The sequence below is a fragment of the Diachasma alloeum genome, unplaced genomic scaffold (assembly GCF_001412515.2).
Source record: "Diachasma alloeum isolate Michigan unplaced genomic scaffold, Dall2.0 Dall_scaffold_00179, whole genome shotgun sequence".
Taxonomy (NCBI): domain Eukaryota; kingdom Metazoa; phylum Arthropoda; class Insecta; order Hymenoptera; family Braconidae; genus Diachasma; species Diachasma alloeum.
Genome location: NW_021680345.1, coordinates 5,447,823 through 5,472,854, shown reverse-complemented (window position 1 = coordinate 5,472,854; position 25,032 = coordinate 5,447,823). Strand labels below are relative to the sequence as shown.

Sequence of the window (25,032 nt, the reverse complement as noted above, 5' to 3'; positions counted from 1 at the left end):
AGAGAATACAAATCAGTAGAGAAGTGGTAAAACGGTATAAGTCAATTTTGACTATTGACCAGTTTTTAATAAATATCTCGGAATCTAAGGGAGATGGCAAAATTTTTGTTAATACCTTTTTTGTAGAGCCGATTGAGAGCTATAACAAATGTAATCAAGAAATTTTCGCTATCTCCGTTAGATTCGGAAATTTTTCTCAAAAACTCAACTGGGAAATGAGTCCACTTCGCTACTGAAATGGACGAGAGAATAAAAATGCCATTTCTTTAGACAAAGAACATGGGATTGTTGCTGATAAGCTCATCCTTAATCGTGAGTCGATTCCTCTGCTCGTGCTCCAAATTTTCGAGGTTAATGTTGACCCCGTAGGTGAGATTCCTAGCTCGAAAAGCAGCCAGATGAGCGTAATAAGTGGGAGCTGGGTAACTCACTGAGCGAGTGCAGCGAGAGAACATGTGACAAAGATAATAAGTCAACTGTTCGATTTGATCCTCTGACATGTCATTGTCGTCCCACAGGCAACGATACTTCGTTGGTCTTGCAGTTCCCTAAAGATGGGAAATTTAATATTCAGGAGTGAATTGAATGCTCCAAAAATAATGGTAAAGTATTAATCGAGGAATTTATGTCTAATAATATGAAGAATTCAATACTTCACGTGGATTAAAAAAAAAAATTTAATGTTGAAACATTTTTTGCTGAATTTTTTTACTAAATTGAAATTTTACTGACAATTTAAGAAATTGAATTCCAGGAATTCAAGGAATTTCGTATAATAATTGAAAAAATTTCAATTACCAATTATTATATTATTTTTCAAATTTCAATGAAGAGAAATAAATCTTAATTATTATAAGGTGTAACTTCTCGTAATATTACTAAATTAATGATTAATGCCGATCTATCATCTATGATCAAAATTCCATGATTTTTTCCTCAAATTAAATTAACATCACTCTCCTAGAAATGTAGTTCAACAAGACAATCAATGTATTTCTCACGTTTTGCTGTAAGAAAAATGTTTGGAAGAATTTCCCATTGAATTGATTCATCTCTGAAAGATCACAATCTTCTGAAATTTCCCTACAGAATTCCTTATTTCAGTCAAAAAAGTTCAATCAGCAATAAAAAATATAAAAAAATGAATTCGACTAACTACAATATTCCTCATCTCACCACTTACCTGAATACTGGCATGAGAAACCAGATAGAAATCGATATGCGATGGATGCGTAATATTAGTATCCACAACAGTACCAGCTTGAACATTCCCATTCCTGTCGTCAGAGTTCCTCGAATCAGTGGGGAAAAACCTGATGTGATGACGCTTCTGGACAACCAAGAACGTGATCTTTGGTTGATAAGTTGGTCCAAGTTTCTTGCAGGCATTGCGCATCGCCTGCAGCTCCCAATGCATGACCTGAGGGAACTGTCCCTCACTCACGCCATCCCTGTAAAATATAATCTTCTGAGGCAGACACTTATTCTTCTCCTCGAAGATCCTGATCTGCCTGTAAACTATCTCCTCCAGATGCAGGATGATCTCCTGTCTCGGTGGCTGCAGCTGGATCACAACATTATACCTGAAGCAAAAATTGGCAAGAAATATTGATCAAATTATTAGAAAATCCTGAAGCAATGAAAAATTATTCTGAACATATTTCTCATTACTAAATCATTGAAAATTACTTTGAAGATCGTTCATCGTGAGAATAATCAGAATTATTATGAAAATATTAATAAATAATAAATAGGTATAATACATAAAAATGATTTGAAAAATATTACCCATTCCCAAAGTAATGGACAATATCGTATTTAATATAATCGAGCTGTTCTCGAGATGTAAAAATAATCAACAAAATTGCCTAATCCCTCACCTGAATGCAGTTGGATCGTGGCTGGCAGCCACAGCAGCAATGGATGGTATGTCAGTGGCATCCGGAGAGGGATGTGTCACATCACCCCCAAAAAGAATGCAGGGCACCTTGAGGCAATCAGGTTTGGAGTTGGGTTGGAACGTGTGATTGACCCCATTGAGTTTGGAGTTGACTTTCAGCAGAATGTTCCCAGCAGTCATCGAGTTAAATTTATTCAGAGTGCTGTCTTTAATGCACTGTGTGAGACACCCAACAGTGAGTTCAGCCACTTGTTTAACCTTGGGATAAACATCCTGCCCCTGTCCAGGGATCACCACAAAAAGCAACTTGAGCTTTCCTTTTTTATGATCCTGGAGGTAATTCTGGAGTTCACGAATGTCTCTGCCTGGTGGTCTCATCGTCTTGAATGGAGTCACAGGAGCTCCAATATTCATTCCATTCCTCCCTGCCTGCTTCCTCAACTCGTCGACAAAAGCGTACAATGCATCATCCCTAGCTCTGCTCAAATTAAGAATACTCCAGCTCTTGTCCTCCAGCCCCAGAGGTGTTCTGAATTTATTGGCCCTCCACACACCCTTCGCAGGTCTAATCTCCTGCTGGTCCATCAGAGTGGGAGGATTCAGGACACGTGCATCAACAGTCTCGAATTGTGGATTAATAGAAATGCCAAATTCCTGCATAGTTGGGTGCTCGTTGAACCCCATTGACTGGAAAGCCTCCTTGATCCTGGCTTTTCTGGTCTTCGTGTCCTTGGCTGTCTCCCGAATCATGGACCTCGTCTGATTCTCATCGAGTTTCTTGGTGGTGACGAGGCCTGGAGCTACAGTGCACAATTCAGCTGGTACCATATTATGTTTATTCCTTGGGCCAACCCACAGACATGGTAAATCTGGATACTGTATATTGTATCTCTTAGCTCCCTGGAAATAAGCTAGAACCGTTGTTGTTGTTCCATTGTCCAGTGGAAAAGTCGTCTCTCGTGCTGATCTGCCCAGTCCATTGACCCCAACAGTTCGTTTGGTCGTGGGTTGCCCTGGTAGCTGATAGATCACCTTAAGGGTCCTGAAGTAACCCTCGATCTTCGCGCGATTATACTCGACGACCTGTGCAGTTAACTGACGACAGGGCTCCCTGAAGGTTGAGCACAACTCCTTCATCGTCTCCAGAACACTCTGGGGCTTGGGGAACGCCTTGAATGCAACGTCTGCGTTGAAGTAGGGTTTCCACCCGAGGACTGCTGATTGGAAAAGTCCACTCCAGAGCTCCATGCCTCCCCCCAGGTCCACTGGGTTTCGTGGCTGATTGAAGAAGGAGCGGCCAGTCTGGATGGAGCGATCGAATGATGCAGAACGCATGATCACGTCGATCACCTGCATTGTCGTTTGATCGCGATCAGACTCTGCTAGCCCTGGCTTGACATTGTGGAGCCACGAGATGTCGATGGAATTTGCTTTGTTCATGGTCACCGTCACCTCTCTCTCCTGCTGGCGCTCTTCGTCGAACACTTTCACTGTGGCTGTCAGATGATTTCCGAAGGGCAGGTCCCCTGCTGCGTAAGCATTCACGCGACCGTCGAAGGCTGGGTAGTTCCTGGGGAAATTCTGGGATCTGAGCTTTGCGAAGGCCAATTTCTTCAGGAATTTCGGACGGTCCGGGTCGAACTTGACGTCGTAGTGGGTAACTGGGATTTTCAAGTTCTTCTTGAAGATTATGGAGAGCATGTTTGTTTCGACTTTGATGGGGCGCCCTTGGGTGCCCGCTTTCAGGGGGTTCTTGCGACGGGGGATCTCGGTGAGGCGCAGGTTCTTTATGCGAATGTCTAGGGTCTTTGTGTCAAGACCCTCTGGCTTCGGTAGGGCTTTGCGCGTTCCGCTGCTTGCGTCGGATTTCACTGAGGCGGTGTCGCCGTCACCTGCGGTCGAGGGGGCACGGGAGGGGCCCTTTGATGATGCTGGGGATGAAGTCTGGAAAATTGTAGAGGTCGTGAATGACAGGGATGATGATGTGGGGGAATAGGAGATTTCAACATCTTTTACAGTTCGAAAGACTAAAAGAGATGATATTTTTGGAGTTCAAAAAAAATTTGAAGACTTTAAAAATTTTATATATACTGAGTTATCAAATTGAAATTGAAATTTCAAAATTTTAGAGAACAAAATGTGGAACAGAATCCCGGACTCTGGAACATGTTTTTTAAATTCATTTCAGAATTCATTTTAGAATTCCTAGTTTTCTTTGAAAAAAAATTCCAGAATTTATCAAAATTTCACAGGATTCCCTGAGTTTCTGAGGACTGGGAATTCCAAGCCCCCCAGCAAACATTTTTCAAGAAGTCATGGAATTTCAAAAGACTTCATCATTACGCCCCATCTCTTTAGTCATTACCCACTCATCTAAATTTGAAGATCCACCTCCACCTCCAATTAGGCGTACTGAATTTCACTTCAAGTTCATCTACGTCTGAATTCATTTGAATCTAAAGGGAACCCGAAGACTTTAACAAACACATTTTTCTCCAAGTTCTCCAAGCCATGCTCCACCGACTAATTTCCAAAACTAAAAATTAAATATCCTTAAATAGTGAAATTCACCTGAGATGGTTGTCTCGATGGAGGCTGTTGGTGCTGGGGTGAGGGTTGACCCTGTGGTGGCTGCTGTTGCTGTTGAGGTGATTTCCACTGACCCTGAGGCTGTTGCTGTTGGGGTTGTGGTTGGTGTTGCTCCTGGCGCTGTTGCTCCTGCGGAGGTCTTTGATATTGCTCCTGCCTCCCAGGACCCTGCCCCCTGCCAATTCCACGCGCAGCACTTCCCCCTCGTCCTCCACCCCTCTGACCATCCTGATCACGTCCCGCACTTCGACCCCTTCCCATCTGCTGTCCCTGCCCCCGCTGTTCAATATGCATCCCTCCCATCTGTTCAGTCGCCTGTGCAACCCCCTGATCTCCAGCAGGCTGTTGGGCTTGACGCTGCCCCCATGCCCCCTGAAGTGAAGCTGCAGCGCCAGCTGCCACTGGTGGTGGACCCGGTGGAGGTCTCTGTCCAGCAGATTGACCAGGAGCTGTCTGAGAACGAACTGCCTGCTCCTGAGGACGTGGAGCCCCTTCAGGGACCGTCTGCGGACGCCCCTGCTGCTGCTGCTGTTGGCCCTGGGGCTGCTGGGATGGCCCCCCATCGCCCTCTCCTCCTCCCCCTCCCTTCTTTTTTCCTTTTCGAATGAATAAAAAGAGAATAAGAGTGAAGAAAGGAGAGTGGGGTAAGGGGAGACTGAACCCCTTTGTCTACATCAAATCTTAGAATTGTGTTTTCTCCTACAATTATTAATTTCTATCTACGAAATTACTTCATCGACTCGATTATCGCATTGAGTCAATGAAGTAATTTAATGAATAAAAAATAATAATTGCAGGAGAAAACACAATTCTAAAGATTCATATAAACGCAGGGGTTTCGTTTCCCCTTAAGGGTATTATGGGGGGGTCCATTGCTGGAAAAAAAAGCAGAGAATTCAATGAAAATTGCTGAACAGATTATTCGATCCATTTGAGAGCCGCGTGCAAAATGTCAAGACCCCTTCTTAAATAATAATAATGGGAATAATTTTTGAAGTTGCTACTTTACACGCGGTTGAATGGGGCATCGGTAATTTTAGTGCTTTTCCTATGTTATTGATCTATCGATAACGTAGGAACTTCACAAAAATTACCGATGCCCCAATCAACTGCGTGTATAAGTAGCAACTTCAAAAATTATTCCCATTATTATTGTTTAAGTAGGGGTCATGGATCGAATAATCAGTTCAGCAATTTTTATTGAATTCTCTGCTTTTTTCCGGCTGTGGACCCCACCATAATAACCTTAAATGGAGGCTTCTGACTTTTGAAAGTGTTAATGAACCCTCGAATTACCGGCGTGCGGGGTGAAATGGAGGTTCGATCGTTAATATTCCTTGAGAAAATCCCAAGGAGCAGAATTTCAAGAGCTATTTTTAGATATCTAATAAACTGTCTCATGTCCGGGCAAAATGTCATCCTAATTTTTTCTTTTTCAAATAAATAAAAAAATAATTAAATAAATAAATAATTATCTAATAAACTGTCTCATGACCGTGCTATCCCTAAAAATGTCATCCTTCTTTTGTCTTTTTCAAAGAAATAAAAAAATTATAATTAGAGCGAGAGGAGAGGAGGGGGATTAGGCTAAAATGTTGGCTTTTGACTTTTTTAAATATTAATAAATCTTGGGGTTACGGTAAGGTGGGGTAAAATAGATCTTCAATCATCAATATTTCCTGAGAAAATCCCAAAGAGCAGAATGTCGAGATTTATTTTTTCGATATTCAAATAGATATAATTAACTATCGAAATTATGCTCCTTGAGGTGGAGCAATTCAGCTGATTCATATCTCTTTTCAAAGCCTGAAAAAATGTCTTCAAAATGAGAAAAAAATCCCCGAAATTCACTCTACTAATCTCGAGCTATTGACGTTTGGAAAGGCTCATCTAATCGTGCATTTAATTCTCTCTCCCACCGACAAAAAGTCATCATTTCCATTTTCGCCAAAAATCCACTCTTTTTTCCTCACTCGGACTGATCCCAATTGATAAATTTAATTGTCACAGTTATGAAGACTTCGAAAAAAGTCGAAACTGCCCATTTTATCTCGTTTTTACGTACGATAATCGCACCGAATGATGCAACCCTCCAATTTCCCCCATTTAACCTATTAATTACCATTTTAATCAAGATTTCACTCACCTTTTCGTCCCATTGTTCAGCCTTCCTCTCTCAAACGTGAAATTAAAGTTACTTTTTTCCAAAATGGAGTATTATTCGCAATATGGTTTTACACTGTCGCACAGAGTTTTATTCCGCTGACCTGTTCGCTTGCTCCAAACCGAATGTGGTCCAATATGTCGTTTATCCTTGATAAATTCTCCTCTCCGCGAAATTCCCCCGATTGTGTGTAACAGCTCTGTCGACTGTGTACAGACCAACGAACAAGTTTTTATTATTTTAGCGGGGACTAGCCCATTTTCCAAGACCATTTCCCGTGGAAATTCAGAGTTGTCAAGTTACTGAACTGTAAAATTTACCATTTGGACTGTACTTTCTGGAATTTTCTGCGTCAAGCTAGCCAATGGGGACAGACCACGGTCTGAAAGCCTGAAATCATTCGTGATTTTTGTTTTGGTAGAAGTGGTGATGTTCTGTATTATCCTGAGAGTGCGAAATGGTGCCTAATCCGTGTGTTTGTAAACAAAAAAAAAGATAACCTGACATTCCAAAGGGGATTAACAATGGAAGAGACCGAATTCGTAGAAAAAAATTCACCAGAAGTTAATAAAAATGAAGAAAACACTCCAAAAGACGTGACTCCTGCTCCAATTGTTGTTGATCTTGCTCCAAAAGAGGCAGCAATAACCCAACAAATGAATGAATTGGTTTTAGAGCCAGAGGAAATGCAATTAGAACGACCTGAGGTGAATGAAAAGCCAGAAAAATCAGAGGAAAAAATTGTTCTGGAGGACGAAAAAGGGGATTCTGCTGTAAAAACTCCAGATGGGCCTCATAATCTCGAATATAATTGGAGCATCCCCCCGAGACTGCTGTGTTCAGCCACTGGGGAGTACGAACCCAACGAGAAATGTGAAAACTTCACGAGAGGGTGCCTCTGGTCGCCGGATGGGACGTGCCTCCTGGTGCCTGCTGACGACTTCAGGCTGAGGGTTTACGAACTTCCGAGGGTCTTGTACTCTGGACAGCTCCCGGAGGATCCACTGCCCCCACTGAGCCCTGTTTTTGGTATCAAAGAGGGTGGGATTGTTTACGATTGCTCGTGGTACCCCCTGATGAACTCCTGGGAGCCAGACACCTGCTGTTTCATCAGCACCAGCAAGGAGACTCCCGTCCATCTGTGGGATGCCTTCACTGGACAGTTGAGAGCCACTTACAGGGCTTATAATCAGTAAGATCATCAGCAGAATTCAGTAGCGAAGTGGTAAAGTACAAGTCAATTGAGGGTGGGGTAAAATGGACACTTTAGACTTTTTTAAAATTATTCATAACTCAGAAACAAATGTATCAATACAGCTCAGTTCAGGCTCATCACAAAGGGAAAGAATTGTTCTTTGTATTGAAAAAAAAAAAGATTAAATTTCATCAACGTTTCAACCCGTCACTGATATTTTTAAAAAAGTGAAAAGTGTCCATTTTACCCCAACCTCGCCTATCTCGGAATCTAAGGGAGATGGGAAATTTTTGTTACGACCTTTTTTGTAGAGCCGATTGAGAGCTACAATAAATGTAATCAGGAAAATTTCGCTAGCTCCCGTAGATTCGGAAATATTCCTCGAAAACTCAACTGGGAGATGAGTCGACTTAAACCGTTTTACCACTTCGCTACTGAATTAAGGCTTTGGGGGGAACTTTATGAATGAATTAATTTGATTCCTTTTTTGAGCTAGATGAATGGAGAGCATGAGGTTTATTTATGAATAACAATGAGAATAATAACGGTAATTATGGAGCGATAATATTCATGATGATTCACGATAATTATCGTGATGAATATATTCAAATAGAAATCAGATGAGGAATTTTTTAGGAAGTATTTTGCAATTTGATGTGAACGCTGCAAAAAAAAATTGCCGTTAAAACTTTACTTTCTTCCTTAATTTCGAAAATGTTTTATAAAAATTAATCTCGATAAAGAAGTTGTCACCTTTCATCTCTCCTTCATTAAACTAAAGTCTAGTCCATTTTTATAAAATTTTTTGTCATATTTCTGTAGTGGGAGCAACGATGGAAATCGACAAATTTTTAAAGAAATATTTTCTAATTTGGCGTAAAAGATACAAAACAGTCATTAAATTTTTTTTTCTTCCTTAAATTTAATGTTTTGTAAGAATTAATCTCGATTTTGTAAAATTTAATCTCTCTTCTTCACTCACCCAAAGTCTAGTCAATTTTCATCAACCTTAATCTCATATTTTTTAGAGTTGACGAAGTGGAAGCGGCGATAAGTGTCCAATTTTCGGATCAGGGTCAAACTGTGTGGACGGGCTTCAAAGGTGCCCTCAGATCGTTCGACACTAATCGCCCTGGTCGGCAAACCGAAGACATTTTCCTGAAGCACGATTTTCCGAACGTCACAGGGATCGTCTCCTGCATCCGGGAGAATCCCATGATGCCAGGGCTTCTGGCCTTTGGAACATACTCCAAATGCATAGGTGAATACAATAATATTCTTCACCCGTGCAAAAATACGAGGACGAGGAAATTAATTTGAAGTATTTGATGACGTTTTTCAGGATTATACAGAAATGGACCTCTGTGTTCCTTCAGAGCAAGCAGTGGCGTCACTCAAGTTGAATTCAGCCCCTGTGGGACGAAACTGTATGCAGCACTTCGTCGTAACGATGAATTCGTCTGTTGGGATCTCAGAAATCCTGGGATTATTCTGTACTCCTTGGAGGGACGTCGATCCAACACAAATCAGAGGATTCAATTCTCTCTTTCACATGATGGGAGCGAAATTGTCTCAGGTAATAATCCATTTCACTTCAAGCATGAAGTGGAATTGAACGAGAAGTGAAATGCTTTACTTTTTACTTTATTTTTTGATTTTTTTTTTGAAGAAAATGAATGAAGTAACAAATAAATGAAGTGACATTCATCATTTTACTAATAATTTTTTACTATAGAAGGGAAATAGGTTTCTCCTCAAAACCCAATTCTTCTTTAATTCCAAATTTCGACAGGAAAATGACTGAAGTAACAAATGAATGAAGTGACATTCATCACTCCACTTCATTCATTTGTTACTTCAGTCATTTTCCTGTCGAAATTTGCAATTAAAGAAGAATTGGGTTTTGAGGAGAAACCTATTTCCCTTCTATAGTAAAAAATTATTAGTAAAAATGATGAATGTCACTTCATTTATTTGTTACTTCATTCATTTTCTTCAAAAAAAAAATAAAAAAATAAAGTAAAAAGTAAAGCATTTCACTTCTCAAAATAATTCTCCTTTAATTCTAAATTTCGACAGGAAAATGAGTGAAGTAACAAATGAATGAAGTGGATTGATGAATGTCACTTCATTCATTTGTTACTTCACTCATTTTCCTGTCGAAATTTGGAATTAAAGGAGAATTATTTTTTGAGGAGAAACCTATTTCTCTTCTATAGTAAAAATTTTATGGGATCGAAAAAGCCCAATGGGAAACAAATAGAGGAATAATAGAAAGAAATTACTCTGCAGGTGGAACTGATGGATTCGCCACAGTCTGGAGGATTCCAGAAGACGGTTCTAGCGAAATCCAGCCCTCCAGGAAGATCGCGGTGTCTAAGGACTGTGTGAATGGTGTAAATATGCACAAGTGCCTGCCGATATTGGCAACGAGTTCGGGACAAAGATTGTGTGATGAAGACGATGTACCTAGAGACAATAGCGTTCGATTGTGGTATTGTGGGTCTGAGGGGGATAAATCGTGACGAATGATAATGATATGGTTTTCCATCGATGTAATTGTGGAATTATGTAGATTTTTATAAGAACGAATAATAAAAAACTTATACTTCAATTATTTAGAATTTAGAATTTCCAAGAATTGCACAGGAATTTCATGAAATTTTTCAGGGAGTGAAGGAAAGGAAAAGTTGAAAATTAAATGAAATACGAGAGAAATAATAGAAAAAAAATTCATCTGCAGGTCTGTACGAATTATAACAAAACTTATACTTCAATTACTTAGAATTTGGAATTTCCAAGAATTGCAAAGGACTTTCATTAAATTTCTGAGGGAATGAAGGAAATGAGGATTTAAGAAATGAAAAAAAAACAAGAGAAATAACAGGAAAAAAATTGATCTGCATCTACACAACTAATAAAAAAATAAGTATTTAAATATCTAAATGCTCCATAACATTTAGGATTGTCTCATTTTCCTCAAGTCACTGATTGAAAAAAAAACACTTCGATTTTCAATAACAGCTCGTCAAAAATTCACTCGCCTACATTTCCCTATTCAATAAAAAAAAATGCTGTTCATTTTTTTTGCAATTGTTGGATGTTTTTTTATTTTTTTTTAAGCCGAATCTCCCCCTCCCCCCAGTCGATAAAACAGCTTAAGTCCCTCTCACACGCTTGCGAGGGGGGAAAAAAGGCGCGAACCAGAGGCGCGCATTCACCAAGGACCGGTGATTGGCGGAGAAACGTACGCGCATTACATGTAATTCGTACTGGCTACATCGCAACAGTTTATTTATCAACGCAGGGAGCGAAATGTTGCGTTGAACTTATTTATTGTCACCCAGTGCCATTAATTCTCCCATCACCGATCTCTCGCCCCTTGACTGAACGCCAAAGCCATCTCTTCGAGGTTAAACTGTGCAAAAAAGAGTGAAACAGCGGTGGCAAATGCCAATTAGCAACAAATATTTCAGCGACAAAGGAAGGAAATAGTGCCCCTATTATCCCCCCAGTGAATCCCTTTATTGTCCATTGAGCCACTGGTGCAGACAAATATTGCTTGCTGTTTTATTCTGAGTGCGAAAATCCGGAGCTCTTGAGAAAATCAGCGACAACTACAACGTATATACAATTACTTGGGGAGCAAATGGGACGCCAGTGGTCGATGACTCCATGATCATTCGGAGGGAATTGTGAGGGCTCGGAAAATGTGATTACACCGGCTTCCAACGAAACTCGAAAGTGATAGAACTTGAGAACTTTTTTTTTACTCGTTTGTAGACAGCTGATTAGTGAGGGGTTATTGCAACATTAGTTCATTAGGAATATTGAAATTATGTCTGTGACTCCGGCGGTTGTGAACAAATTCCTGAAGACGCTGCGGGAGAGCAATAGCATTGCGGAAAAATGGACCGCCCTAACCTGCATAACGAGGTATTTATGGGGAATATTTGGTTGGGAGGCGGTTATTTGATGGGATCAATGGATTTTTTTCTGATAAAATGGACGCTAGATTTTTTTTTAATTATTCATTACTCAGAAACAAATTTATCAATTGAGCAAAGTTTAGAGCCACCACAAAGGGAAAGAATTGTTCTTTGCATTAAAAAAGAAAATTATTAGATTTCAGGAACATTTCGACCCGTCATTAACATTTAAAAAAAGTTAAAATTGTCGATTTCACCCCAACTTCTAAATGTTTTTGGGAAAGGGGAGAGTTTCGTTAGGAAGTTCTTGCAGCGCGAATTTTTCGAGGCAATAACGGTCTAACAGGGGACACCAATTTACTGGTGAAATCTCCTTGAATAAATTTTCTATGAATATTTTTAGATAGTGGAGCTAGGTAATATGTTCGACGCATCTTCAAAATGAAGTTCTAAGAAGATTCGAGATGGGAAAGTAGACAGATTTTTATGAGCAACTTTTTTCTGAATACAAAAAATCTCTTGGAGTTATCTTTAAATGAAATTGACTCATCTAGTTGTAGCGCTCAACGACTGAAATATTCTTCGAAGAATTTTCTATGAACATTCAGAAATAATAAAGGGATTCAGCTAAACTTAAGGATGATGAACGGATGCAGGAAAAAGCATTCTTTGCAGCTCTTCTTGCTTTAACTAAATTATTTTGCGGCAGTGTTGAAACTCCAAAATTGAATTATTAATTTATTTATCTGTTATTTGCCAACGTTTCGAGGGGTCAATATCGCTCCTCTTCAGGGCAATTTATTTACTTCCATTTATATAACTCAAAAAGATCGTGAACAACAAATTATTACAAATCGTGTCTTATGACGTTCCTCACTGTTTATAATTGATTAAAAGACAGTGAATAATTCAAGGGCCTTCCAGTGAATTTAATCGTGAATTAGCATTCCCTATTTTAAGAAACAATTTTGTCTCCTATTTTTTCGTAATGAGAAAAATGATTCACTTAATTCCACTCCTTCGCTATTTATTGAAACAATCCAAATTTGAATTCGAAGAATTCGAATTATTTGAATTCTTCCATGAGTTCAAATAATTATAAATAAATTCCTTATGACGACCTCTAAACCTCGCCAATAAATTTTCTATTTGCAGTCATGCCGGGAAGGGCCTGTCTCAGACATTGACAAAGGCTCAGTTCACCGAACTCTGCACGCAATTAATCGCCATGATCACAAGCTGTGATGCAAAGATCCAAAGCGACGTGACCAAGTTATTTAATATTATTCTTAAGGAGTTTATTAATAGTGACCCGGTTCTGTTTGGACTTGCACTGAGGATCGACAGGAGCAAACGATTGACGTTCTTCGATTTTTTGAAGACCGTGGACATGACAGTACTCACCCACCTCCTAACGGATCAGGATGTCATCAGATTCTTTGGGGACTGCCTCCAGGGGATCAGCTCGGAGTCGATGAAGTGGCTGGCGAAGGATCCATCCCCAGCGAATATCGAGGTCCTCAGGAAGGCGGATGCGAGACAGTTGGAGGGCAAAGAGGATGTGGAGCACAGGTTAATTCTCAAGGTCATAGAGTTCTTGCAGAGAGTGTATGATCATGCCTCTGAGACTGCTACCTTTAACATTTCACAGGTAACAAATAACATGGATTAATAGGAACTGACGACATTTATGAAATTATGTTGAGGAATTATGTAAACAATAATTTTTTCACATTTTGATGATTGTGAAGAAAAAATGATCTTGTAGAATTTTTTCCTAAAATCCTACTTTTAACATTTCACACGTAACAAATTATATAAATAAATAAAAATAAAGGCGACTGGTGAAATTCAGTTCAGAAATAATTTGCAAGTAAATTTTTTCATATCTTGATGAACAACTAAAAATATCTGGCTGAAATTTTTTTTAAAAATCCAAAATTTTCCCCTAAAATTCAACATTTAACATTTCACAGGTAATAATTGCTATAAATACCTACAAATGAAGGCACTAGTTGAAATTTTTTCAGGGCTGATTTAAAAGTTATTTTCCATCTTGATGAATCCTTAAAAAATCCTTTGGATTATTTTCTCAAAATTTCTCATCACCAGACAATTGAAAAAATATTAAAAACTTGATGACCTAAAAATCCCAATGAAATGAAAAAAAATCATTGTTACAGTTTCACCTCCTAATCCTGGACAAAGTGGCAACTCTAGCGTACATGGGCCACTCAAAACAGCGTGACCCAGCCCTGAAGCTCCTGAAGACCGCGGTATCCCAGGGCCTAGTCGCCCACGTGCGAGAGAAGTTCCCCACCTCGTGGCAGGCCTTCAAAGCGAACCTCTCCGAGGTGTTCAGCCCCAGAATGACCCTGCTGGTCTCCTACAAGTACGCAATCTGGTCAAGCCTCTGGTCCCTAACGATAAAAATGCTGGGCACAGAGGCCCACAAGAACTCAGCCCTGATAAACGAGCTCCTCCTCGTCGAGGAGAAGGCCTTCAAATCCTCCGAAACCGAAGTGCGAAAGCAAGCCTTCCTCTGTTGGAAATACTTGATCGACAATTTCGCCCTGAACCCCGAGGAGTTCAACATCTGGAAGCGAGTGAAACTCCTCTGCATCCCCCTGAACGCAAAGAACAGTAAAATCGAGGTGATAGCCCTGACGAAGCTGGAGGTCTGGTGGCACCTGATCGTGACAATGTTCACGAATAAGACGACAGACCACGTGGCCCAGGTGATCATTCAATTCCTGAACTTCTGCTTTGGCCCCCTCGGAGACACCCCCCTCCTCTCGAAGAAGCAGAACCTCGTGGCATCCCCAGGGAAGATCTTCTTCAAAACAAAGATCTGTGCCATCGACGCTCTCCTCCAGATGATGGTGATAAAGGAGAAAGATCGTTCCCTGATAACCTCAGTCCTGAAGGAGAGACTGCCCACAGCGATTCCCATAAAAATGTTCGAGGAGCACCACAAGTCCTTCCTGCACAGTGTCTCCGAAGCCGTCATAATGATGAGCAATCTGACCAACGACGACCTGAAGAATCGTCACAAACTCAACACAATCCTCTTCACCAACCTGATGGACTACATAGTTCGCTCGAGCCACGATAAAAAACCTAACATGTACAAGGAATTGATCCTGGTCACGAACGAGATGATAAGCCACTCTGACGACTCCCCAATGATCACGGACTTGATTCTGTACTACATCCTGCCCGAGCTGACGAAGGTGTCCGACCAGCTGGTGTACCGAGACAACACTCTGATAGATCTACTGAAGAAGATCCTGACCCCCTCGATTCTGGAGCGCGTCCAGACGAGGAATATCGACGACATCAGAGAGCTGATTGAGCGAGCAGTGATGCCATCCATCACCGAGATGTACCACCCCCACATCCTGCTGTTCATAAAGTCCCTCCTGGAGGGAATGTCAGCAGCACTAGTGAAGAAGGTCCAGCAGTCCCTCCTCCTGGACTTGTGGTGCATCCTGGCTGACATAATGACTCGATACATGGGAGACGACCAACCGATCAACGAAGGGACCGATCTCTCCCACAACCTCTCCACCATGGAGACCCTGGTGAATTTCCCCTTCAAAAGTGACATCACATACACCAGATCTCAAGTGAACACTGTCGCTGTGTACTGGCGGCACCTGTACAAGGCGTTTGACCAGCAAGCAGACAGAATTCCCAGTGTAAAGCACAATTTAATTCTGAATACAACAGCCAAAGTGATGGTGGAGGCCCTCTCGAGGTCTGAAAATTACTTCGTCCTGCTGGCCCACTGCCTGACACCCCTCATGGAGACGATAAACTACGAGCGACTCCCCATGACCGGACAAGTCCCAGCCCTGGTGTACGTTCTGCGTGACGTGCTGATGCTATCACTCAAGAACAACTGCCACGAAGAGGCAGAACTCGCTCTAAAATCCATGGACGCCTACCTGATATCAGTCTTCGGTCTCAACAACGGTCCCAGGACTCTGCTGTACCTCGAGGGACTGAGGCCTGCGATCGAGTTTCTGCTGCACGATAACCTGACAGTGGAACTGGAAACAGAAGTTTTAAATTGCCTAGAACACATCATCTTCATCATCGACAAGAGTGCGGAGGCATTGACAGTGAAGTTCGTGGGGTCCTTCAGGCAAATTATCCTGATGGCTCGACGTCACAAAGACCCCTCGATCTCCCTAGCCGTGAGGAAGCTCCTGGAGATGAACCCCCATGTGAAGGACGACGTCAGACACCTCTTCTCAATAATAGAACAAGAGGTTCAGAATCCAGTGGTGAAGCGCCCAGAGATCCTTCCCTTCGAGAGTAAAATCGTGAGACCTGTTAAGATCGTTGGGAGCTTCCTGGGGAAGGTGATAGAGCCCTCGAAGACGTTCAAGCCCCCAGAGGTGAAGAAGGACGTCAAGAGGATGACGCCTCTCCCCCCGGACCCAGACTCCCAGGACTACGTGGTAATAAAGTCTGATCCAAAGTTCGATGTGAACAGGTTGACTGAGCACCAGAAGGAGTGCCTCAAACGTCGTCGAGAGGACCTGGCCATCTTCAATGATGGCTCTCAGTCGGCGTCGACGGACACCCAGGACATCCAGCAGTGGTTCGAGCAGTCCAGACTGAGGAATGAGTCGAATAAGGAGAACACGATGACTGTGAGAGACGCCCCTTCATCCTCCAAGCAGGAACCAAAGAGTATTCCAGTGGAGTCAGGGAGTAGAGGAATGCAGGTTGAAAAGACCCCAGTTGTTGACGCAATCAGCCCTGAGGATGGGATTGTGACCGAGGCATCTGGGAGTGGAGTCTCTCAAGAGATAGTTAAAAAACTGGACTTTGAGTCGAGGGAGGAATTCCCAGAGGTCAACGACGCTGAACCCAAGGAGAAGCCGCTGCTGGGGGTCTCCTCGCCGCAGTCCTCAGCGAAGTCGAGAAGAGGAAGGGGGGGAAGAGGCAGGAGGAGCCACCTGGAGGGCTACGACACGATGGACAGACACCTCAAGCGAAAAGCAGGTTCCGATGGAGATCCTGACGCCTCGGAGAGGAAGAAGGTGAGGAAACTCGACGAGAGTTACTCTGAGGGGATTCACACAACCGAGAGTCAGCCAGAGCCCCACCTCCCCAGGAGTCAGGATCCCCCTGGGGTTGAGAAGCTCTCTGAGCACGCGAGGAGAGAGATATCGAGACTGAAGATCGATATGGTGGCTGACTTTGTCTTTCCCACTGTCGGTGGACGAAGGAGATCTAAACACAAGGGAGAAGATCCCGACGACCCAAGGCCCAGAGCCCTGAGATCAGCCGAGCGAGAGATGGACAACGAGCAGAGCCAAGAATTACTGAAGAAAAGAAGAAGACGAAGCGGCAAAATCGACCCCGAGGCTGCGAAAAAAGACCCCCGAGACCAGAAGCTAAACAGCAGTACAGACTCTGATGACAAATCAGTGGAGTCCCACCAGGACGAGGAGGAGGCCTCCAAACCCAGTGGAAAATTATCTGACGACCTATTCTGTTACGATAAACCAGCGGAGGCCAGTGATCACGACGAGGTTGTGGAGAGCTCGCAGGAGCCCACAGTCCTGCGCTCCCCAAAGCGCCTTCAGCCAAGAGCAGAGGCATCGTCTCCATCGACATCAAGGCCAGTGGCAAAATCCCCAGGCCCAACGAGTCCGAAGAGGCAAATGGCCAGCGATCCAGACGAGACCTTCGTGGAGGAGGAGAAAATCCCCGAGAAGATCCCCATCGAGGACCCCAAGAAAACCCCCGAGGACCCCACAAAGTTCCCAGGTCTGGCGTCCTTCACAACGTCAGTCCTGGCGTCGTCGTCCCCTCAGACGAATCAACGTCGGCTTTTCAACATAAGAAATCGCCAGGGCATGTCGCCCCACGGTCGTGGCGCCCACATGGTGGGTCTCCTCTCAGCAGCACCTCTGAGTAAGGAGAAACCTGAGGAGGAGCTGAGGAAAGAGCCAGAGCCCGCCCAGAGGACTCGTCCAGCCATTCTCAGGCACTCTGAGAGGGTTGCGAGCCCCAGTGGCAGTCGCCAGGAGAAGATCTTCAACAATATGAAGGGCAGCGACTTCTCCCAGTCGCCCTTCAGCACCCTGAGGAACGACGGTGAGAGGGTCTCCCCGAAGAGGGACAAGCCCCCAGAGCAGACGCCCTTGGACCACGACTACGCTGAGCCCAAGAACGTCAACACGACGATTGGATCAGAACGAGAGCTGCCGATGCTCGAGTGGTCGAGTGCCAATCCCCCCTCGTTGACAGCATCCCCTGGCTCCTCGATCCTAAAACGCCACAAGTCACTGCCCCTGGACACTGACCCTGACGTCACACCCAAACGCAAACGCGTGAGCTTCGCTGATCCCCCAGTGTTCAAGGAGATGTGGTACGTACCCTCGACATTTAAATCCACGAAAACAGGAGGGCTGCGCTCCCCGGGGAGAAAAGACACCCCTCTGAAGCCCAAGCCTCGCCCCAGGGTGATAGTCACAGTGGCAGACCCCTTGGAAATCGAGGAGCTCGAGGGCCTGAGTGAGGTTGACCTCCAGCGAGAGAAGGACAACGAAATGCTTGCAAAGATAGCTGACGACCTGGAGGAGGACGACGACGTGAACTTCGACTCGGACGACGATGGAGAGGACAAAGAGGTGATCGAGGAGCCAACGGACCTCGATCTCACGAAGACCGACGACGCAGTCACCCAGACAATCTCCAACACGTCCCTCCCGGAGTCCCAGAGTCAGAATGACGCGACCAACAACAACTCCAAATCCCTCGAGAAACCGAGACTGAACCTCACTGACGACTCCATCTTGAGCAGGATCCTGACCGAGGGGCGAGGGCCCAAGCCCCAGGAGCTGGAGGAAACCCTGGACATTCAGAACTTGAGCACCTTCAACTCGTCAGCCAACTCGGACGAGCTCTTCGTCGCCAAGGTCCCCAGGACGAGCACTCAGATCGCTGCGATGGCAGCAGCTGCTGAGGCCGACACCCTCCCCATAACGGACTCGATGTTCCTGAGCCAGACGATGAGCCAGTGCAGTCAGGGCACCCAGAACAGCATTAATATTCCAGTACTGGAGCAGTTGGACTCGATCTCGCCGATCTGCCACGCACTCATCGGCTGCGAGGAGCCCCTCAAGACCATCGTCAACGACCTGACGAATCCCCTGTGGGTCTCACACCTGTCCAACTGGTTCCAGGAGAGGGGGCTCAAGACCATCGGGGACCTCGCGAGGATGACGGAGAAGGAGGTGGCCGACATACCAACGAAAGGAAACCCAAAAGCCGATTATGTCAAGGAGATCCTCAACAAATTCGCCAAGAGTTACCTCACCGACTTGATCATGGAACAGAGTCTCGAGAGTCCAGAGGGCAAATCGAGTGGGGGCGAGCACGTGGAGATCATTGAAGAGACCATTGAGGTGCACCCTGAGGGGGACGACGAGGACACCCTGAGTGCCACCAGCGAGGACACCACGACAGCCTCGATTTCCATGAACTCTCTGGACAACTCCAAGGGGCACATGGACATCGAGAGTGTCCAGACGCAGGAGACTGACTATGGCTCCATGATCATCAACACGACCATTTCCCCACCTGCGAAGACGTCGACTGGGATCGGGCTCCCTGAAGTGAGCTCCTCGATAAGAGTCGACGATTCGCAGGAGGTGGAGGATGTGGTGCACCCCAACGAGTGCGATTTCGAGGAGGGGTTGGTGCAGGTGGGGGGGAAGAAGTTCAAGCTGCAGGAGGCGCATGGCGAGGGGGTCGACAACGCCGGGGGGGCTGACCTCATGCTGGGGGCTGCCTTCTGCATAATCGGTCTCGATGGGATCCTCACCAAGCTGGAGGAGAGTTATGGAAAGGACAAGGAGTTCGCCTCGAAGATCCTGAGGGCGTATGGGGCGAGGATAAAGGCTGAGGACGTCAAGGAGCATTTGGATATTGAGATGATCAAACAGGTGGTGAGGGAGAAATTCTCGGCGACGGAGGTGTGTGAGCTCGCGTCTGAGGTGATTGAGGGGCAGGAGAGGGAGGGGGAGGTGGCGGAGACATTGGGGCGGTTTTTGAAACGAGTACCGAGGGAGTTGGTTAGACAGGCGGTCGCCGACGAGGACGTTGTCCCTTCTTCTGTGGTTCTTGATGTCGCTCTGGAGAAGAACAGTGCTGAGGCTGTTGCGAATGCTGTTGTGGCGAGATTTCCAATGGTTGTGGAGAGCATTCTGGAGGGGAGGATGAATGGGGATGGGGCACTTGTCGATTTATCTGGATTGAGCAAAATGTCGCGCGAGGAACTGCGGACGGTCTTTGGTGCTATTGCAGAGCGGATGGACGATGAGGAGCTTTTGGAGGCGTCTTACGAGGCCATGAGGAAGAAGATGAAGAAGTAGTCGGGGGGCACTGGGGGACTTGGGAATTGAGGCGAATTTCTCCTTGTGACGCTGGTGATAATAATGATTATTATCTAATCGTTTTTGAGATCACAGCGATGTAATCGTGGGGGAGAGGCACGTTTACCTCAAGTGGAATGTCAAAAGCATTTCTTCATCGATGAATTTTGAATACGTTAGCACAATGTACATATTGCGAACACTCGTTGAATCTTGAGCTTTAAAGGCTCGAACGAGATCTTGTAAAAATAATACATTCATTATGACTATTGTCGACTATTGAGAGTTGATTAAATCTGTATGGAATTATATCGCCTCAGGCTGAATTTCATAAATTAATGTACTGTTATCTTCATTAACAATAAAATAATTTTATAATAAATTTGGTGGATTTTTGGATGAGGGTCAATGGGGATGATACACTGTTAAGAATTCTTAGCTGAATTTTCCAGTACACCTTTCGGAAATTTTTATCACATCCAAGTTTCACTGAAATTTCAAGGAATTTCGTCATTGAAAATTCTGAATTCTGGGGAAAAATGAATGAAAACTGTAAATTTCAGTTCAATGTTTCCCTGAAAATTGATAGGAAACCGGAAAATTCTGATAAACATATTCTTGAATTTTCAATTATTTGGCACTTCATGCTTCTCAAAATTTCGGAATTTTATTGAATTTTCAGTAAAATTTGGAATTCCATGATTTTTTTCCCCTTAAATTGCATTCAGTGGCACTGCCCTAAAAATTCTTAGTCAACTGTTCCTAAAATTTCATTTTTTTTCCAACAGTGTACCCCTGTCAAGTTATGTGAATTAGTAAAATGTCTTTGAAGCCCTGGAAATAATAAATTTGGTGTTTGTTTTTGGTCTATTATGTGCCAATGAGAATTCAATCAACTATTTTGGGGGTTTGACCTTGGCAGTCGTTATTTAATGGGTTTCTACTGTGGCCCAAGTGATCAATGAGTCCTCGGACTGTTTGAGGCCGAAATTTCATCACTGAAACGTTCCCTGAATGCCGAATAAGCAGAGGAGACGGATTTTTTTCGGTCAAGATTTTCCAATCCCCCAACTTCACGGAGCAGTGGACCCGGTGGGTTCCGCTCCTCCGGGTTATTCTCACCTTATCTCCCCGCGAGATTTACAAATGGGAATATGATGCATCACAATAATTCGAAAATGACGGTGAAACTCCCCTGGGGTAATTCGGAGTGTAATCTTCGTAATTTCAGTATTTCACAGTTGAAGGCGTTGGTTGAATTTAGAAACCCGTTGAGAATTTCCATCAATATTCGGCACGGGGAGAAACATTTGAAAGTTTCGTGACCCTGATGTGCAGGTGGAGCATCAATCAAGAAGGTTTATGAATGATGAAATGATCTATTTCATCCGTTTATTCATTTATTTATTCTTCTCGAGACCCTGGAGCTCTTGGGCAATTAGATTAGCTCTAGGTCAACTACTTCATCATTGTCCCGAAATTTCAACACAAGTTCAAGGTGACGGATCTCACAATTAAAAGTTTCTAGATTAGTTATGAACGACTAATCTCCTCGAACACAATGAAATTTGATTTTAGAACAGTGATCGGCATCAATCATTATTTTAGAAATATTAAGAGAACATTTCCTGAAAATAATTGAATTCATTCATTTATCATCGGAATTTAGAAAATCATAAAATAATTGAGAATTAAAATTTTCAAATAACTATTAAGTAAATAATTGGAAATTTCCTAAAAATATTAGAGATTATCAAATAATAGTCAATCTTCCGAGATCGATTATTGATTGGTCAAATAATTCGGAACTTGAATATTCAATTGTTGATTAATTTAATAATTGAAAATTGTCAAGTTCTATTACTTGATTGAGTATTTATGAAATTAATGACAATTATAATTTATGATTATGCCCATCTCTGTTTGAGAAATATGAAAATAATAAACATAAAAAAAAGAGAATTATCTTCAAATTGTGAGAATTATCTAAAAGGTGACGGATCTCGCAATTAAAAGTTTCTAGATTAGTTATGAACGACTAATCTCCTCGAACACAATGAAATTTGATTTTAGAACAGTGATCGGCATCAATCATTGTTTTAGAAATATTAAGAGAACATTTCCTTAAAATAATTGAATTCATTCATTTATCATCGGAATTTAGAAAATCATAAAATAATTGAGAATTAAAATTTTCAAATAACTATTAAGTAAATAATTGGAAATTTCCTAAAAATATTAGAGATTATCAAATAATAGTCAATCTTCCGAGATCGATTATTGATTGGTCAAATAATTCGGAACTTGAATATTCAATTGTTGATTAATTTAATAATTGAAAATTGCCAAGTTCTATTACTTGATTGAGTATTTATGAAATTAATGACAATTATAATTTATGATTATGCCCATCTCTGTTTTAGAAATATGAAAATAATAAACATAAAAAAAAGAGAATTATCTTCAAATTTTTATGTAACCGCTGCAGCGATGAATCTCGTGTTTAGGTTTCATCGTAATGAAGGAAGTAAGGAAGTGTGAGGATGGAGTGGAGGAAGTTCAGTCCTCAGAGCACCCTCACACACGTAATAAGTTATCGATAATTGATCCTACCAACGTCATGGTTCCAAGATCCCGGGATTATCGCATTACTTTCACTCAAATCGCTTGTTCCAGAGAAAGTTCCAGATTTGGATATCGAGCGGGTAAACATCTCGGCGGGGAATCCCACACGTGATACCTCAATTTGTTAGAGGAGGTCGGGGTAAGACGGGCGTAAACATTAGTTTAAAAATCACAACATTCTCCATTTCCTTTTGCCACGTGAAAATAAAAAATTCCTTGATCGTAAAATTTTTCAACTGAATGAAATTTCCTCTCTCCAAATTTTATACGCTCACGGAGAGAAATGTTCAGTAAAAATGACGGAACTCAGGTCGCTCGCCGATTGCGGGATCGACTCAGAAAATTTGAGTGACGTTATCGTAATTTTTCACAGGAGATTAAGGTAAAAATTGCGGAGCGCTGTGAAAAAATTCCGCGACAGTTCCGTAAAATTTCCCACCACCACATTTCGCTCCAGAATTACGAAAAAGATGGCAATTTTTATTGAATATTTCTCTCCGTGCTCCTTAGTAAATGTTTACGATAGGTTTTCAAATCTGCTGAAGAAATTTCTCGACAGGCACGGACCAATTACCGATAGCACCGTGTACTCTAGTTTTACTGGGGCTGTCGCATCATTGAAAAAATTCAAACACTGTAAAAACGTTGTAGAGCCTATGAGCGGAGAAAAAACCTGGCTCTACCGTGGACGAGCAAAATTATTGAGTCGTTGATAATATGTGCACTCGTCTATCTGCAGTTAATTACCGTGGAAAGTGACCAGAGGGCTTTCAACAGTGAGGTGATGCTGCTGGTCGAGCCAACACGCGGGGGAATTACTGAGGCATGGGACTCGAGAACTTTGTGCAGAAATATCTGATCGGTGCTTTACGTACGGGAAATTTTTATAGACTTCGATGATGCGGTGGAGAAGTCTCACATTTTCTGCAGAAAAATCTGCCCATGATTTTTTTTTGCTTCTAAAGAACTACAATTTTTTTTATTAATTAATTAATTGATCAATTTTTTGTTATTTCTAGTCGCATCGACAACGTAGTAATTAGCAACTACACAATTTATTGTCTTTAGGATGATTTAAACATTTCGTGGGGAAAATTCACCTAGAGAAATTTTATTCTCCGGGGAAATTGATTATTTTCCGGGGATTCCATTGAGAATTCTGTAATTCTCCACAAGAAAATGATTTTTCTCGTTAGAAAAAAACAGAGTTTATTTCTATTTGACGATAAAGCGGAGAAATCGAGCAGAAAATTTTTTTTTTCAATAGAAAATTCTCGGTAAAAATTATTTAGGGGAGGGTAGGGTAAAGTGGACACTTTAGACTTTTTTAAAATTATTCATAACTCAGAAACAAAATCAATATTACTCAGTTTAGGCACATCACAAAGGGAAAGAATTGTTCTTCGTATTGAAAAAAAATGATTGAATTTCATCAACATTTCAACCCGTTACTAATACTTTTTTAAAAGTCAAAAGTGTCCATTTTAGCGCAATCTCCCCTATAAATGTTGAAAGATCATGAGTGCAATTCAACTATCGATCAACCACTAAATCAATAAGACTTTTGTGTTAGGTTTTTCTAACGAATTAATTAATCAAAAAATTGAAAATAAAAATTGTTTCCGGCCGGGATCGAACCGGCGGCCTTGTGCGTGTGAAGCACACGTGATAACCACTACACTACGGAAACGAATATGTCATATGTAGGTAGAAATATCCTATTCATGCAGAATTCAAAAAGAATTATTTTAACGCCAAAAAACCATAAATGGAAATTTGGATTTTGCACAAAATTTGGTTTATTGCTAAATACGTGAGGGGAATTAAAAATATTAGACGTACTTTTTCTTATTTTGATATAATAAAGAATTAATAACTGAAAAGCGACTGAAAGCGCTGATTTCTCGAAACGAAAAAACACGTACTTAACATTTTTCATACAATTTCAACTTTTAGCTTTTTTTTTTCAAAAAAAAAAAGGCCGTGACTATTCGCACCATTGCGTGAATCACTCGCGTTTGTGTTGAAGTTTGTGTGTTTCACGCAGCCGAATTTTCATACTGCTGTGTATTTCACGCAGTCGAAGTTTCATACTACTGTGTTTCACGAAGTTGAAGTTTCATACTACTGTGTGTTTCACGCAGTTGAAATTTTATACTACTGTGTGTTTCACGCAGTTGTATTTTTATACTACTCTGTGTTTCACGCAGTTGTATTTTTATACACCT

General features: G+C 42.3%; 3 protein-coding genes and 1 non-coding gene across 5 annotated transcripts; 2 read left to right on the top strand and 2 right to left on the bottom strand.

The window, feature by feature from the left end:
• Window positions 1–166: 166 nt before the first annotated feature.
• LOC107042726 (protein argonaute-2) lies at window positions 167–13,202 on the bottom strand. Of its 2 annotated transcripts, XM_015263890.1 has the most exons (6): window positions 13,186–13,202; window positions 6,636–6,859; window positions 4,472–5,085; window positions 1,881–3,844; window positions 1,184–1,583; window positions 167–548 (listed from the first exon to the last, which is right to left on the bottom strand). In XM_015263890.1, exons 2-6 carry the CDS (start codon window positions 6,646–6,648, stop codon window positions 267–269), a joined length of 3,273 nt encoding a protein of 1,090 aa, XP_015119376.1. In that variant the 5' UTR covers window positions 6,649–6,859; window positions 13,186–13,202; the 3' UTR covers window positions 167–266. The 2 variants fall into 2 exon arrangements, with proteins under 2 accessions (XP_015119376.1, XP_015119384.1); XM_015263898.1 differs by lacking the exon at window positions 13,186–13,202 and having other exon boundaries at window positions 6,636–6,871.
• Window positions 7,088–10,427, top strand: LOC107042735 (telomerase Cajal body protein 1). The gene is made up of 4 exons (XM_015263910.1): window positions 7,088–7,845; window positions 8,877–9,109; window positions 9,191–9,424; window positions 10,141–10,427. Exons 1-4 carry the CDS (start codon window positions 7,178–7,180, stop codon window positions 10,371–10,373), a joined length of 1,368 nt encoding a protein of 455 aa, XP_015119396.1. The 5' UTR covers window positions 7,088–7,177; the 3' UTR covers window positions 10,374–10,427.
• On the top strand, window positions 11,093–20,561 carry LOC107042716. Its single transcript, XM_015263878.1, has 3 exons — window positions 11,093–11,784; window positions 12,933–13,428; window positions 13,961–20,561. The coding sequence occupies exons 1-3, from the start codon at window positions 11,687–11,689 to the stop codon at window positions 20,177–20,179; spliced, it is 6,813 nt and encodes a 2,270-aa protein (XP_015119364.1). The 5' UTR covers window positions 11,093–11,686; the 3' UTR covers window positions 20,180–20,561.
• Window positions 20,562–24,421: 3,860 nt separating this feature from the next.
• Window positions 24,422–24,494, bottom strand: Trnav-cac. The gene has a single exon. It is a non-coding gene; the product is annotated as a tRNA-Val (tRNA).
• Between the last annotated feature and the right edge of the window lie 538 nt (window positions 24,495–25,032).

What these genes read in the sequence shown, in the direction of transcription:
- LOC107042726 (XM_015263890.1), bottom strand. An exon ending in CACGATCCAACTGCATTCAG is followed by an intron (nt 1,584 to 1,880) that starts GTGAGGGATTAG and finishes TTTTTGCTTCAG; the next exon opens with GTATAATGTTGTGATCCAGC. An exon ending in TTTCTCATGCCAGTATTCAG is followed by an intron (nt 549 to 1,183) that starts GTAAGTGGTGAG and finishes TCCCATCTTTAG; the next exon opens with GGAACTGCAAGACCAACGAA.
- LOC107042735 (XM_015263910.1), top strand. Translation starts at nt 7,178, where the DNA reads ATGGAAGAGACCGAATTCGTAGAAAAAAATTCACCAGAAGTTAATAAA. An exon ending in ACTTACAGGGCTTATAATCA is followed by an intron (nt 7,846 to 8,876) that starts GTAAGATCATCA and finishes CATATTTTTTAG; the next exon opens with AGTTGACGAAGTGGAAGCGG. An exon ending in AACATACTCCAAATGCATAG is followed by an intron (nt 9,110 to 9,190) that starts GTGAATACAATA and finishes GACGTTTTTCAG; the next exon opens with GATTATACAGAAATGGACCT.
- LOC107042716 (XM_015263878.1), top strand. Translation starts at nt 11,687, where the DNA reads ATGTCTGTGACTCCGGCGGTTGTGAACAAATTCCTGAAGACGCTGCGG. An exon ending in GCCCTAACCTGCATAACGAG is followed by an intron (nt 11,785 to 12,932) that starts GTATTTATGGGG and finishes TTCTATTTGCAG; the next exon opens with TCATGCCGGGAAGGGCCTGT. An exon ending in CTACCTTTAACATTTCACAG is followed by an intron (nt 13,429 to 13,960) that starts GTAACAAATAAC and finishes TCATTGTTACAG; the next exon opens with TTTCACCTCCTAATCCTGGA.